Source organism: Papio anubis, chromosome 17 (assembly GCF_008728515.1).
Source record: "Papio anubis isolate 15944 chromosome 17, Panubis1.0, whole genome shotgun sequence".
Taxonomy (NCBI): domain Eukaryota; kingdom Metazoa; phylum Chordata; class Mammalia; order Primates; family Cercopithecidae; genus Papio; species Papio anubis.
This window is the reverse complement of record NC_044992.1, coordinates 67,432,882-67,447,306: the sequence shown is the minus strand read 5'-3', so window position 1 is coordinate 67,447,306 and position 14,425 is coordinate 67,432,882. Positions and strand designations below refer to the sequence as shown.

The following is a 14,425-nucleotide window of genomic DNA, read 5'->3' as shown; positions in this document are numbered from 1 at the left end:
GTGAAAACCCATCTCTACCTAAAAATACAAAGCTTAGCTGGGTGTGGTGGCCTGCATCTGTAGTCCCAGCTACTTCGGAGGCTGAGGCCCGAGAATTGCTTGAACCCAGGAGGTGGAGGCTGCAGTGAGCAGAGACCGTGTCACTGTACTCCACCCCAGGAGACAGGCAAGACCCTGTATCAAAAATAAATAAATAGGCCAGGAACGGTGGCTCACGCCACCACTCCAGCACTTTGGGAGGCCGGGGCGGGTGAATCACGAGGTCAGGAGATCAAGACCATCCTGGCTACAGTGAAACCCCGTCTCTACTAAAAATACAAAAAATTAGCCGGGCATGGTGGGAGGCACCTGTAGTCCCAGCTACTCGGGAGGCTGAGGCAAGAGAATGGCGTGAACCCGGGAAGCGGAACTTGCAGTGAGTGGAGATCACACCACTGCTCTCTAGCTTGGGCAACAGAGCGAGACTCTGTCTCAAAATAAATAAGTAAATAAAATAAATAAATAAAATTATAAACAGAAAAACAGGCGACCAGTTCAGCGGCTCAGCTGCCCCAGACCCTGCCTGCTGGTATCTGGGGTAGACCTGCACCCTTTCTTAGCACATCACTAAGATGTGCTCCGGTGTGGAGAATACGAGCAATCATACTGCAGTGAAAAAGAGAGCTGGAGACAGGCAAACAGGGGTAAAAGACCAGAGGAGAGGTCTGAGTACTGAGACCTGGGCCTGGGGGGCCTGCAGCTGCTCACCTGGTTCCGCAATAAACGATTGTTGAATCCTTCGGTTTGAGTTTTGAGTTCTGGTACCTTCCAGCCCCAAAGTCATGGGAGCTGTCCAAGAAGTGTGTTCACATGGTCATATGTTTTTATAAAACTTAGAACTTCTGGACATTGTAGCCGAAGCTGGTCAAGCTCGTTATCTCTCCACTGCAACTTCCTTTTCTTGTCATTTCCCCTCCTGTCAGGAGGCCTCATTGTGGCCACAGTATTGTGAATGAATAATCGTGGGGTTTTTTGTTTGTTTCTGAGATAGAGTTTTGTTCTTATTGCCCAGGCTGGAGTGCAGTGGCTTGATCTCAGCTCACTGCAACCTCCGTCTCCGGGGTTCAAGTGATTCTCCTGCCTCAGCCTCCTGAGTAGCTGGGATTACAGGTGACCACCATCACACCTAGCTAATTTTTTGTATTTTTAGTAGAGATGGGGTTTCACCATGTTGCCCAGGCTGGTCTCAAACTCCTGACCTCAGGTGATCCACCCGCCTTGGCCTCCCAAAGTGCTGGAATGACAGGCATGTGCCACAAACTCCGACCTACTTTTTTTAAATTTATATTTTAAATGCACATAGAAAAAAGCCGGGCGCGGTGGCTCAAGCCTGTAATCCCAGCACTTTGGGAGGCCGAGACGGCTGATCACGCAGGTCAGGAGATCGAGACCATCCTGGCTAACACGGTGAAACCCCGCCTCTACTAAAAAATACAAAAAAAATTAAATGGGCGAGGTGGCGGCTTCGTAGTCCCAGCTACTCCGAGGCTGAGGCAGAATGGCGGGAACCTCGGGAGGCTGAGCTTGCAGTGAGCTGAGATCCGGCCACAGCACTCCAGCCTGGGTGACAGAGCAAGACTCCGTCTCAAAAAAAAAAAAAAAAAAAAACTAAACAGTACCAAAAAGTACAATGCATACCGACATACTGAGCCACCAATCCACCCCAAATTCCCAGACCCACGCCTCAAAACTGCCACAGACATTTTCTGGTGGATCTTTGCAAAAAATTTCTATCTAGATCGTATTTTTTAATACAAATAGAACTATATGTATACAGCATTCTGTGCTTAATAACCCTTGACAATCTTCCATATCAGCACATAGTCTGACTTTTTTTTTTTTTTTGAGACGGAGTCTCACTCTGTTGCCCAGGATGGAGTGCAGTGGCGCAATCCCGGATCACTGCAAGCTCCGCCTCCTGGGTTCACGCCATTCTCCTGCCTCAGCCTCCCGAGTAGCTGGGACTACAGGCGCCCGCCACCACGCCCGGCTAATTTTTTGTATTTTTTAGTAGAGACGGGGTTTCACCGTGTTAGCCAGGATGGTCTCAATCTTCTGACCTCACGATCCACCCGCCTCGGCCTCCCAAAGTGCTGGGATTACAGGCGTGAGCCACCGCGCCCGGCCGACTTAATTCTTTTTAAAGACGGCAGAGGCCGGGCACGGTGGCTCAAGCCTGTAATCCCAGCACTTTGGGAGGCCGAGACGGGCGGATCACAAGGTCAGGAGATCGAGACCATCCTGGCTAACATGGTGAAACCCCGTCTCTACTAAAAAATACAAAAAAATAGCCGGGCGAAGTGGCGGGCGCCTGTAGTCCCAGCTACTCGGGAGGCTGAGGCAGGAGAATGGCGTAAACCCGGGAGGCGGAGCTTGCAGTGAGCTGAGATCCGGCCACTGCACTCCAGCCTGGGTGACAGAGCGAGACTCCGTCTCAAAAAAAAAAAAAAAAAAAAAAAAGACGGCAGAGATTGCAGACCCCAAAATACATCTAACCATTGGGGCAGATTTCATTATGACCATCCTTAATCCACTGTACTTGTCCTGCAAGGTCCAACCTGGTATTGCACCGGACCTCACAGAACGCTGCTGTTTCCTGATCTTTTCTAGTGAGGCAGCTTTATTTCTTCACATAGGAGACCTCCCTGCTAAGCGAAGTCGAACAGGTGGATCTAGAGGTTGACTACCACGGTCAGGAAAGCAGCTGTCTACTGAAAAGCAAACTCTAATTCCTTAAGATTAACGAGTTAATCTTTAAGATTAATTAATCTTAACGAATTAATCCTTAAGATTAACCCCTGCACCACCAAGTGGGGGAGTGCAGCCCCCTCTCTCCGCCTCACGGATTCAGCTCGGAGGTGCAGGGGTTTGGTGGGGGGCGGTTAGGGAATGACAGCTGCCCCGTGGAGGACGCCCAGGGCTGGGTCACGAGCTAGCATGAGTCAGTCTTATTTTGTAAGTCCTAGTTATCAGGCTGCCAGTCTCGCGCCGTGCCCAGTCTCACTGAGCCTTCAGTCTTCCGGCCGGGACCCCGCTGGGCGCTCCGGAGGGATCGGCGCCACCGCGAGGCCGGCGAGGAGGCTGCAAGGGGCGCCCGGCCGGCCTGCGAAAGTGGTGGGAGCCAGGCGGGGCACACAGCCTCCCCTCCCCAGGCGGGACGCTCCCCGCCCCCCGGGCTCAGGGCTTGGGGTGGTGAGATGGGTGGCGGGGTGATCCGACGCCGCCAGCCCACCACGTCCCCAAGAGCCGGGGTCTCGGGCTCAGCTAAACGCCCCGGAGTCACACAAACGCCCCATACACGTCTGCTGAGTGAACGAAGGCTGCCCATCCACCAGGGGACTCCTCGGCCCTCCCACGCCATGTCCAGGTCGCATTCGGCCAGCGGGACTTCCCTTAACGCTCGGCCGGGGTCCCCAGGCTCGCGCCCCTGGCAGCAGCCGAACTGTTTATTTCCGTCCGGCTGAAGAGGCGGAGTGGAGATGGCACAAGCCGATTGGTTATGTAAATTGTGGAGCCAATTTCGGCCTATGAGCCAGGAGACTACAAGTTCCAGAATGCATCCTTCCTCCAGCACAGGGAGAGGCCGAGGTTGCGGGAGCGTTGCCTGCTGGGAATTGTAGTCTTCATCTTGTTTGTTACGCAGGCGGAACTGGGGGGAGGGAGTAAACTATTACCACGTGACGTTCGGGTCAGGTGGTTGGGCCAGCCTCCGCGCTCGAGCTGTGACTGGCTGACTCTAATAAGAAGACGCCACTAGGGGCGGGGCGAAGAGGGGCGCAAGCTCACTGCGTTTTGAGTCTCGGGACCCGTGTCGGAGAGACTATGGCGCTCAACAAGAATCACTCGGAGGGCGGCGGAGTGATCGTCAACAACACCGAGAGGTGAAAACACTGCGGAAGGATCCTAGAGGACCAAAGTTCGAGTGTCGAGGGAGTGGGCGGTGGGCCATGGGCGGTGGGGAATAAGCCCCTGAAGGGGGAGCATTGATGGAGTAAGATTGGGGGGGAATGGCTGGGGGCGGGGTTGGAGGAAGGTGGGTGGGCCGTGGGGGAGGGCCCGGGAGGTTGTGATCAGCTGGGAGGTGGGAGTGGGACGTCTGCATGGGGACCTGGCATGGGGCGACCGGTGGGGCCTAGGGGTGATTCTTGAACCCCTTCCCAGAGTTTTGACTTCAGTAACTGGGAGGAGCCCCAAACAAAAATAATTGTCACTTATTGGATGTCTCCAACGTTACTACGTGTCAGGCTCTGCGCCTTTTCTACCTTATTTAATAAATTCTGTGCAGTACAATCTACTACTGTCCACGTTTCACAGGTAGGGAAAGTGGAGGGCAGAAAGGTTAAGTAACTTGCTCGAGATTGCAACTCTGTAAGTAGCAGAGATGGAATTCCAGGAAAGGAGTCTTGACTCCAAAGTTAATAGGATTAACCACCAGCATACAGGCTTCCAGTATGTTCCAGAACTGTTCAGGTTCCAGGTAAGAAACTGAGGTCCCAGGAATGAGATTAAACAGATGACGTTTGTCAGATGTCTGACAGTTCCTGGCACTGTGTGGATCCGTAAAGTCATTCCCTTGCCTCTCTCTTGAATGCCTGTTGGTTTGAGTCTCCTCCGAAGGCACAGGTCTCCTAATTCAAGGTTCTTTCCACTCCACCCTCCCCACCCCTTGCTCATTGCACCCTGTCTCTCCTCCAGTCTCTGCCAAGAGAAGCCCTGAATGGCCTCTCTCTCCTTTTGTTCCTTGGGTATTGAAAATCAGACCAGCCAGCTCTGGGTTGAACTATGCCAACCCTGAATTGCCTCTTGAAGGCAGAAGGAGCTTAGGAGGCACCTGAGTCCCCAAAGGAGACATTGTGGAGTCAGAGCCCTGTACCCAGCTAAGGCCAGCATCCAGTTGCCCTGTAACTTGGGAATGTTATGATGAGTCAGAGGAAAATGCCTAGAGTGACCCAGCAGGCTCACTTTCCCTCTGTCTTACCGACTCAGAGTCTGATGGGTAATTCCTTCTTTTCTCTGAGCGGTACTTCTCTTTTTTTTTTTTTTGAGATGGAGGCTTGCTCTGTCACCCAGGCTGGAGTGCAGTGGCACGATCTCAGTTCACTGCAACCTCCGCCTCCTGGGTTCAAGCAATTATCCTGCCTCAGCCTCCCCGGTAACTGGGATTACAGGCACTTGCCACTACACCCAGCTAATTTTTTGTATTTTTACTAGAAACAGGAGTTCACCATGTTGGCCAGGCTGGTCTCGAACTCCTGACCTCGTGATCCGCCCTCCTTGGCCTCCAAAAGTATTAGGATTACAGGAATGAGTCACCATGCCCGACCACTTCTCTTTTCTTAGACCAGTTGTTTCCCACTTACCTTTCCCCAGTCTGAGAAAGTTGTGATATATGGGGGGAGGCAGAAGACAAACAGAACCGTGTGAACCTTTTTATCATGTGATCAGAGACACCTCACACTGTCTTGTTGCATCTCTGTGTGTGAGTCAGTTCCCAGGCCTGGCCAGCTTTTCATGCCATTTGGCAACATCTCTGGGGACTGTTTTTCTTTCTGTCTCTGTGGAACTTCCTGAGACAAGAATGTATCTATCCTGCTGGGCCTTCTACCTGGCTTAGGGCTCAGTCCTGCTAAGTAAGGTGTGCCTTGTTTTAGAAAGTGCTTCAGCCTCCTGTCTGAATAAGTTGTGTCTGTAACAATTGAAGTATAAGTCCAGTGTTCAAAATTTGATAATTAGGCTGGGCATGGTGGCTCATGCCTGTAATCCTAGCACTTTGGGTGGCCGAGGTAGGTGGATCACTTGAGGTCAGGAGTTTGAAACCCGCCTGACCAACATGGTGAAACCCCGTCTCTACTAAATACAAAAAATCAGCCGGGCGTGGTGACGCATGCCTGTAACCCCAGCTACGTGGGAGGCTGAGGCAGGAGAATTGCTTGAACCCAGGAGGTAGAGGTTGCAGTAAGCCGAGATCATGCCACGGCACTGCAGCCTGGGCAACAAGAGTGAAACTCCGTCTCATAAAAAAGAAAAAAAAATTGATAATTAAACTAGTGAACGTTACTCTTCAAGTCGTGAACTCCTTTGAGAATGATGGAAGCTGTGGACTCTCCGCTCAGAAAAATGCACATATGACGTACATGATCATCTCAAGGGCTTCGTGGACTTTCCTGCAAACCCAGCTGAAGAACCCAGGTTTAAAAGAACCTTGAAGGAGGTCCTATTGTGATCTGTACAGTCATCTCTTAGACATGTTTATATGTTAGGGTTGAAAAACCAACCAGCAAAAACAGGACATCTGTCAAAAGGACTTGAAAGAGAATAGAAAAGTTAAGCCAGACCACCCCACCTACTTGAGGGCTGGCGGCCTCTCTAGAGCCCTGTAACTCTGCTACCACGTTGATCATTTGGGGGCTGTGTAAGCGGGGTTTGGGAAATTTTACAGAACCCCAACGTGCTCGTTTCTTCCATGGCTGCATTAATGAGGTTTTTGTTGTTGGTGGTGGTGGTTTTTAGTTTTTTTGTAGAGACGGGGTCTCGCCACGTTACCCAGGCTGGTCTCAAACTCCTGGGCTCAAGCGATCCACCGGCCTCAGCCTTCCAAAGTGCTGGGATTACAGGTGTGGGCCACCGCTCCTAGCCCTATGAATGGCTTTATTAATTTATTTGTTTTTGAGACAGAGCTTCTCTCTCTCTTTTTTTTTTTTTTTGAGATGGAGTTTCGCTCTCGTTGCCCAGGCTGGAGTGCAATGGCGCGATCTCGGCTCACCGCAACCTCTGCCTCCTGGGTTCAAGCGATTCTCCTGCCTCGGCCTCCCTAGTAGCTGGGATTACAGACGCCCACCACCACGCCCAGCTAATTTTGTACTTTTTTAGTAGAGACAGGGTTTCTCCATGTTGGTCAGGCTGGTCTCGAACTCCTGACCTCAGGTGATCCGCCCACTTCAGCCTCTCAAAGTGCTGGGATTACAGGCATGAGCCACCGTGCCCGGCTGGAGCTTCTCTCTTGTTGCCCAGGCTGGAGTGCAATGGTGCCATCTTGGCTCACTGCAACTTCCGCCTCCTGGGTTCAAGCGATTCTCCCTCCTCAGCCTCCTGAGTAGCTGGGATTACGAGGGCCCGCCACGACTAATTTTTTGGTATTTTTAGTGGAGATGGGATTTCACCGTGTTGGCCAGGCTGTTCTCAAACTCTTGACCTTGTGATCCACCTGCCTCGGCCTCCCAAAGTGCTGGGATACAGGGGTGAGCCACCGCGCCCGGCCCTATGAATGGTTTTAATGCAGCACTGTTGAGAGGTTATGAGAGCTGATGTGCCGGGCAGCTGCTTGGGAGAAAGGCCCAGTGTCTGGGTGACATCGCATCTCCATACTGTCTCATCAAGGCTTTTCCTCTTTTCTTATCACAGCATCCTAATGTCCTATGATCATGTGGAACTCACATTCAATGACATGAAGAACGTGCCAGAAGCCTTCAAAGGGACCAAGAAAGGCACCGTCTACCTTACCCCTTACCGGGTGAGTTGCCCAGCAGGACAGTTGGTTGAGAGGCTTGTTGCTGTTGGAGGTGACGTGAGTGTTAGTCTCGGGTCCGCCTCAGCCTCATGAGTCAAGTGGCCTCTGAACCCTGGTGAATGTTAGTGCCTCACTCTGCCTGTTCTCCGTCACATGCTCCTGGATTCCAGAACCACCAGGCTCTTTGTGTAACTGACCTGACCACTGGGCAGTGAACCCATGTAAATTCTAGAGCCGCTGCTGCAAAACCTCTATAGAGTTGGATGCAGCGCTGGCATGACTTGGGCCTGGAGGCCGGAGACTATTATTATTAACATTTTGTTTTCTGTGAGTGTAGCCCATGAAGCCCTGTGCACATCCAGGGTGAGAAATCTGGTAAACAGGGCACAGTTGGTGTGGCACAGCCTCTGGACTGGGCAGAGAGCCCGGGACTACCCCACAGAATGACAAATGCCAGGCTGCAGAATGGGCCTTGCCTGAGAGTTACCCACGTGGACTCTGAGAGGTTGAGAAATACAAATGGATGTTCTTGGAAAATTGCTGCTTGTAGCCACTCAAGGCTTAGACTCAAAGACAGGCTGGTGCAGTGGCTTATGCCTGTAATCCCAGCACTTTGGGAGGCCAAGGCAGGCGGACCACTTGAGCTCAGGATTTCGAGACCAGCCTGCGTAACCTGGCGAAACCCCATCTTTACAAAAAATATAAACATAAGCTGGGTGTGGTGGCACATGCCTGTAGTCCCAGCTACCCAAGAGGGTGAGGTGGAGAATAACTGGAGCCGGGAGAGGTTGAGGCTGCAGTGAGCTGGGATCATGCCACTGCACTCCAGCCTGGGCAACAGAGTGAGACCCTGCCTCAAAAAAACAAAAGCCAGGCGCGGTGGCTCACACCTGTAATCCCAGCACTTTGAGAGGCTGAGGCGGGTGGATCACGAGGTCAGGAGATCGAGACCATCCTAGCTAACATGGTGAAACCCTGTCTCTACTAAAAGTACAAAAAATTAGCCGGGCATAGTGGTGGGCGCCTGTAGTCCCAGCTACTCGGGAGGCTGAGGCGGGAGAATGACGTGAACCCGGGAGGCGGAGCTTGCAGTGAGCTGAGATGAGCCACTGCACTCCAGCCTGGGCGACAGAACGAGACTCTATCTCAAAAAAAAAAAAAAAAAAAAAAAAAGACTTAGACCCAAAGACAGCTGGAAGAAGAGGAGCACATTTTCAAGTTTTAATCTCCATGACTTAGCAAAGACAGCGGAGCCTCAAAACCCCATCTCTGGAGGCTCAAGTTGGCATCTTCAATCACAGATTAAAGTCATGGATTTAAAACCTGGGCCTGGCCAGTCCTGGTGGCTCACGCCTGTAATCCCAGCACTTTGGGAGGCCAAGGCTGGTGGATCACCTGAGGTCAGGAATTCGAGACCAGCCTGGCCAACATGGCGAAACCCTGTCTCTACTAAAAATACAAAAATTGGCCAGGCGTGGTGGCACTTACCCGTAATCCCAGCTACTCGGGAGGCTGAGGCGAAAGAATCACTTGAACCCAGGAGGCGGAGGCTGCAGTGAGCCAAGATTGGTCCACTGTACTCCAGCCTGGGTTACAGAGTGAGACTCCGTCTCAAAAAAATAAAAAGGCTGGGTGCGGTGGCTCATGCCTGTAATCCCAGCACTTTGGGAGGCCAAGGCAGGCAGATCACGAGATCAGGAGATCGAGACCATCCTGGTTAACACAGTGAAACCCCATCTCTACTAAAAATACAAAAAATTAGCCGGGCATAGTGGCAGACGCCTGTAGTCCCAGCTGCTCGGGAGGCTGAGGCAGGAGAATGCCATGAACCCGGGAGGCAGAGCTTGCAGTGAGCCGAGATCGCGCCACTGCACTCCAGCCTGGGCAACAGAGCAAAAATCCGTCTCAAAAAATAAATAAATAAAAAATTAAAAAAAAGAAAACGCCTGTAGTCCCAGCTACTCGGGAGGCTGAGGCAGGAGAATGGTGTAAACCCGGGAGGCAGAGCTTGCGGTGAGCTGAGATCTGGCCACTGCACTCCAGCCTGGACCACAGAGCGAGACTCCGTCTCAAAAACAGGCTCCAGGAGAGCTCTTGTTGCTGTTTGTAGTCCGCCTCAATGGTAACTAGCGACCACTGCACCATCATGCTCGGTTCTGGAGCTCAGGCTGGAGACCCCCACCTTTCAGGAACCCGTCCCTGCCTTGCCTCTGCTTGTCCTTCCCTTGCCTCTGCCTGTCCTTCCTCCTTCGTAGGCCCCTTCACTTAGGCACCACTGCCACCACCTCCCCACCACCGTGTCAGTGACAGAGCAGTCTGCCCTGCTCAAAGATACTGTCTGTGACCAGTACGTTTTTCTCCCATGTACGTGAGCTTGGCCTCTCCAGGCCGCAGTGAGCCCTTTCCCTTTCCACAGCTCTCTCCAGGAGTGTCTGGCACAGAGAGCGCCGTGGGGCTGCTGGACCCTGGCACTGAGAGCAGACTCGTCACTCCCAGGAAACAGGTGGGAAGCATGGCAGCGTGGGCGGTGCTTCCGGTGCTGATGGCCTCACCCTCTCTCCCTGCAGGTCATCTTTCTGTCCAAGGGCAAGGATGCCATGCAGTCCTTCATGATGCCATTTTATCTCATGAAAGACTGTGAGATCAAGCAGCCCGTATTTGGTGCAAACTACATCAAGGGAACAGTGAAGGCGGAAGCGGGAGGTAGGTGATGGGAACTCAGGGACATGGATGGGGCTTCCAGGGAGGTGCCCTGGGAGCCTCTGACTGCCGCCCTGGGGGTGTCCCCTTCAGACCCTTATCGCCCTAGCCATGACCTCTTCCCAGCTCTGGGCTGCCAGCTGGTGGGGTTTGATTGCCAAGAGCTGGGGAAAATGCTGGCATTAAAGACGGCAGCTCAGGTCAGCTTTTCAGAGCGTGAAGTCTGCAGAAGCTTGCGGACTGAGTCAAGATGCTTAGTGCGCCTTGGCGAGTGCATACAAATTTTCGACTCAGGAAGGAGCTGCATCAGTTCTTGAGAGGGGCCTTTTCATGAGAGCCAGGAAGAGGCAACTGCCTCTGGGAAGCCAGAGTCACCCTGCTTTGGGGCTGGCTTTTTGGCAGGCCCCAGAGACCTCTGCATTGAACTTGCCTTCCCCTTGACACGCAGCCAGGCCCGCCCTTGCTATTGAGGCGCTCTTGGTCCCTCTTTGGGCAGAAGCCAAGCTAGAAGGGCTGGAGTCTGTCCTTGGACCCCCTTAGGATGAGAGGTCTGCTCTGAATTTCAGGGTCGGTTGTTGCCGAGTGGGCTTGTGCCTGTGCAGCTGCCGAGTGCTTGACTGGGGGTGGAAAGAAACCTTGATGTTAGCTCTAAAACCACACCAAGGTGGCCTTGGCACCTGTGTACATATTGGGCCGGTGGTGGGAGGACAGGCTTGTTCCAGGAAGGAGAGGCCCTTGTTCCAAAGGGGGAAGCGAGTATAGCAGGGCCTGGCCGGGCTGCAGTGCCGGCTTCTATGCAGGCAGCAGGCTGGAAACCATGGCACCAGGAAGTCCCCATCACAGTGCAGGCCCAGCTTCCCGCAAGCCTCCCGGGCGTCGGATGAAGCCCTGGAGAGGAAAACAGCCATCTCTTGGGGCATCAGTTTTCTTTTTCTGTGGTGTTTATTCGCTGTCCTTCTCCTCTCAGGTGGCTGGGAAGGCTCTGCTTCCTACAAGTTGACTTTCACGGCAGGGGGCGCCATTGAGTTTGGACAGCGGATGCTCCAGGTGGCATCTCAAGGTATCCAGGCTCCGAAGATTAGGGGCTGAGAACACACTGAACATGTAGGGGTTTGGTTTGAGTTTGCTTCCTTTTTGTTTTGCTTTTTTAAACATTCAAGAGGTAAGTGTCTGGGCACTAGGCTGAGCAGGCCTAGGAGTTGGGAAGGAAAGCTGTCATTGGCGTGAGGTACAGCTCTGTCCTGTACCTCAGAGGCTGCGTTTCCCTGCCTGGAGCAGGTGGATCACGTTTTGACAAAGCTGTTTGGACTCAAGGACACTTTACTACGGCCTCATAAAACAAACACCAAACCAACCATTAAACTGCGGTTTTGCAGCCATTGAAAATGACTGAGGGATGGGCCCAGCAGACATCCTCCGCCAGCTCACTCCTACCCCAGCCCTGAGCCTCCCTCCCCACCTCCGTCCACCCTCCACCCTTGTCCTTGACCTCCCTTGCCTTCCCCTGGCTCTGACCTCTCCTGTCCTCTCTCATCACCCCATCCCTGACCAAGGCAGCCCCGAGTGTGGGTGGAGAGTGGAGTGGGGTGGACAGAGCATGTCTGCTGGGCACACTCCTGGGCCCCAATAGCTCCCCTCTGCAGGCAGCGGGACCGCCCTCTCCCCGCCCCAAGGCAGGCCACACTCATTTCTCTTTCCCCTTGTACTTGTAGCCTCCAGAGGTGAAGCCCCCAATGGAGCCTATGGCTACTCTTACATGCCCAGCGGGGCCTATGTCTATCCCCCGCCCGTCGCCAATGGAATGTACCCCTGCCCTCCTGGCTACCCCTATCCACCGCCCCCGCCTGGTGAGTGTGTCCTTTGCTGCCCACCCTCCCCTCATGAGCCCACCTATCCAGGCTCCCCCGAGGCCAGGGAGACTTCATTCCTTGAGCTGCTTCAGGACTAACAAAGGATCTGGAGAGGCCCCCCTCATAGGGGGCCGCAGCCGGGTGCTCACCGCGTCCCTGTTGCTCTCTTGCCGAGCAGAGTTCTATCCAGGACCCCCCATGATGGACGGGGCCATGGGATACGTGCAGCCCCCACCACCGCCCTATCCTGGGCCCATGGAACCTCCGGTCAGCGGCCCCGATGTCCCCTCCACTCCTGCAGGTGAGGGCCTTTGGGTGCGGGCAGCCCTTCGGGACCAGCCCTCTCCTCCCCAAGGCTGCACAGAGAGCCTCAGAATGGCCAGAGACTGCTGAGAGCCGCAGATGATGGATGACCCCTGGACTACCCCAGGGGCCCAGCAGGGCCGTGGCCTGTGGTGCGGAGCTAGGTTCTGGCGCCACCCCCACCCCTTAGCTACCCACATGGCCTGGGCAGGGAAGGTCACCCTGTGTGCCTCGGTCCTCTCATCTACACTCGGTTGGTCACGGTGGCACCTGGGGGGTTGGCTCAAGGATTAGATGAGGTGAGACATGCGATGGGCCTGGAAAGGACCATGCTAGCACGTGGCCCATGCTCAGGAAGCCTCACCTGCTGCTGTATTGGCGGAACTGGACCCCCAGCACCAGCTGCCCTGAGCCATGGGGGCCCAGGGTCTCTGGGCTAAGCTCAGGGGGATGAGAACTTGTCACTGACACTGGGTGTGTTTGCTCTCACAGCCGAAGCCAAGGCCGCAGAAGCAGCCGCCAGCGCCTACTACAACCCAGGCAACCCTCACAACGTCTACATGCCCACGGTGAGAGAGCGTGGCAGTGCCAGTGCAGCCCCGCAGCCACAGATGCTGGGAGCCGCAGGGGGAAGACTGCGCCATGTTTTAAACCTCCTAACGCGAATTTTCCCTTTCTCCCTTCTTTAGAGCCAGCCGCCACCACCTCCCTACTACCCACCGGAAGATAAGAAGACCCAGTAGGCCCTCCTGCCTCCCTGCCTCCCACCCTTATCTCTGTACCCTACCCCTCCCACTGGCGCTGCACTGGGGCTGGGGGAGGGGAGGGGGCGCCTTGTTCTCCCTCCGGGTCTGATCATAAACAATTACCAGGAACTAGCATTGTGGGACATTAGGGCCCCCGGCCTCAGGAGAGGTGCCGCCCAGCTTCCCATGCCAGCCCAGAGCCCACAACGCTGCCCAGTGTGCCTCACTCACTGTCTGGGGCTCTCCTGGGAGCATGGGGCATCCCCTGTTCCTGTTTCACTCTCAGCTTCTCCCCTCGAAGGGACTCTCTGGCCACCTCCTCCACCGCAGTCCAGCTCCCTCAGTCTGGCAGCCACTGCTACACTCAGCCTCATGAGCCACTTCAGACCAGCCAGGTGTCTTCCCCGGCCCTGCCAGGCCCTGCTCACATTCCCTCCACTGGTCTGTGCTGGTCTCAGAAGGCCACCGTGTCTGCATTCCACTCAGCCAGGGTCCAGCCGCAGCCCTGCCACTGTCCTTTCCTTCCTTGTCCTGAGTCATGCTGTTGCCACCCCGTGTGACTTTTGAAGCTGTAAAATGAGCTTCCAGGGCTTGGGTGGCGTCGGGGCAGGGCCGCCGAGGCTGGCAGGAAGTGCTTCTGCCTTTCGCTGGTGTTTCTGGAATTTGCTTTCCCTCACCTCTCACTTCCCTCTAGAAGGAGCTTCCTGACTGGAACCAGAGAATGCATGTCTGTCCACTTTTGGGCTGCTGGGTGGGGCTGGAAACAAGGGCCGCTGACCCTTCGTGCCGGCCGGGACCTGCCACTAGCCCCCCAGCCTGCTTCTTCCCCTTAAGCTTCGTGCCCCTGGATGCGCTAACATTCGCTCTTGTTTGTTCCTGGACTGGCCATGAAGTGAGGAGATGGTTATCTAAAGAGAATTCCCTATTTATTTGACAAAAAATCCAGTTAATATATTAATGTGAAATAAACCCTGTTTGCACCTTGATTTGTTTGCTGAAAATGTGAAATAGTAAAAATAAATAACTGGACCCTTTCTGGCTCTGCGTGTGGTGACCCAGGCGGTCTCTTCCGGAAGGAGAGCCGTCTGGCTGCCGAGGGCCCTGGAGGCTCCCGGGACGGTTCCCTCCCACGGGAGGATCCCCGTTCTCACGGCCCAGCTGTCTGGTCCCCAGGACAGCTCTGGCCTCTGGAGCCGGTTCCTGTGGTCATTGCTCAGCAGCTGTGTCCCACCCCCACCGAGTGCCCCAAACCTGGCTGGGACAGAGGTGGATTCGGACCA

General features: G+C 54.3%; 1 protein-coding gene across 3 annotated transcripts; it reads left to right on the top strand.

The window, feature by feature from the left end:
* Positions 1 to 2,910: 2,910 nt before the first annotated feature.
* WBP2 (WW domain binding protein 2) lies at positions 2,911 to 14,131 on the top strand. 3 transcript variants are annotated; one of them, XM_031657768.1, is made up of 8 exons: positions 2,911 to 3,920; positions 7,441 to 7,549; positions 10,114 to 10,249; positions 11,214 to 11,306; positions 11,959 to 12,093; positions 12,275 to 12,397; positions 12,892 to 12,968; positions 13,089 to 14,131. In XM_031657768.1, the coding sequence occupies exons 1-8, from the start codon at positions 3,862 to 3,864 to the stop codon at positions 13,140 to 13,142; spliced, it is 786 nt and encodes a 261-aa protein (XP_031513628.1). In that variant the 5' UTR covers positions 2,911 to 3,861; the 3' UTR covers positions 13,143 to 14,131. The 3 variants fall into 3 exon arrangements, with proteins under 3 accessions (XP_031513628.1, XP_031513630.1, XP_031513629.1); XM_031657769.1 differs by lacking the exon at positions 2,911 to 3,920 and adding an exon at positions 4,184 to 4,516 and having other exon boundaries at positions 13,089 to 13,274; XM_031657770.1 differs by lacking the exon at positions 11,959 to 12,093.
* Positions 14,132 to 14,425: the final 294 nt, after the last annotated feature.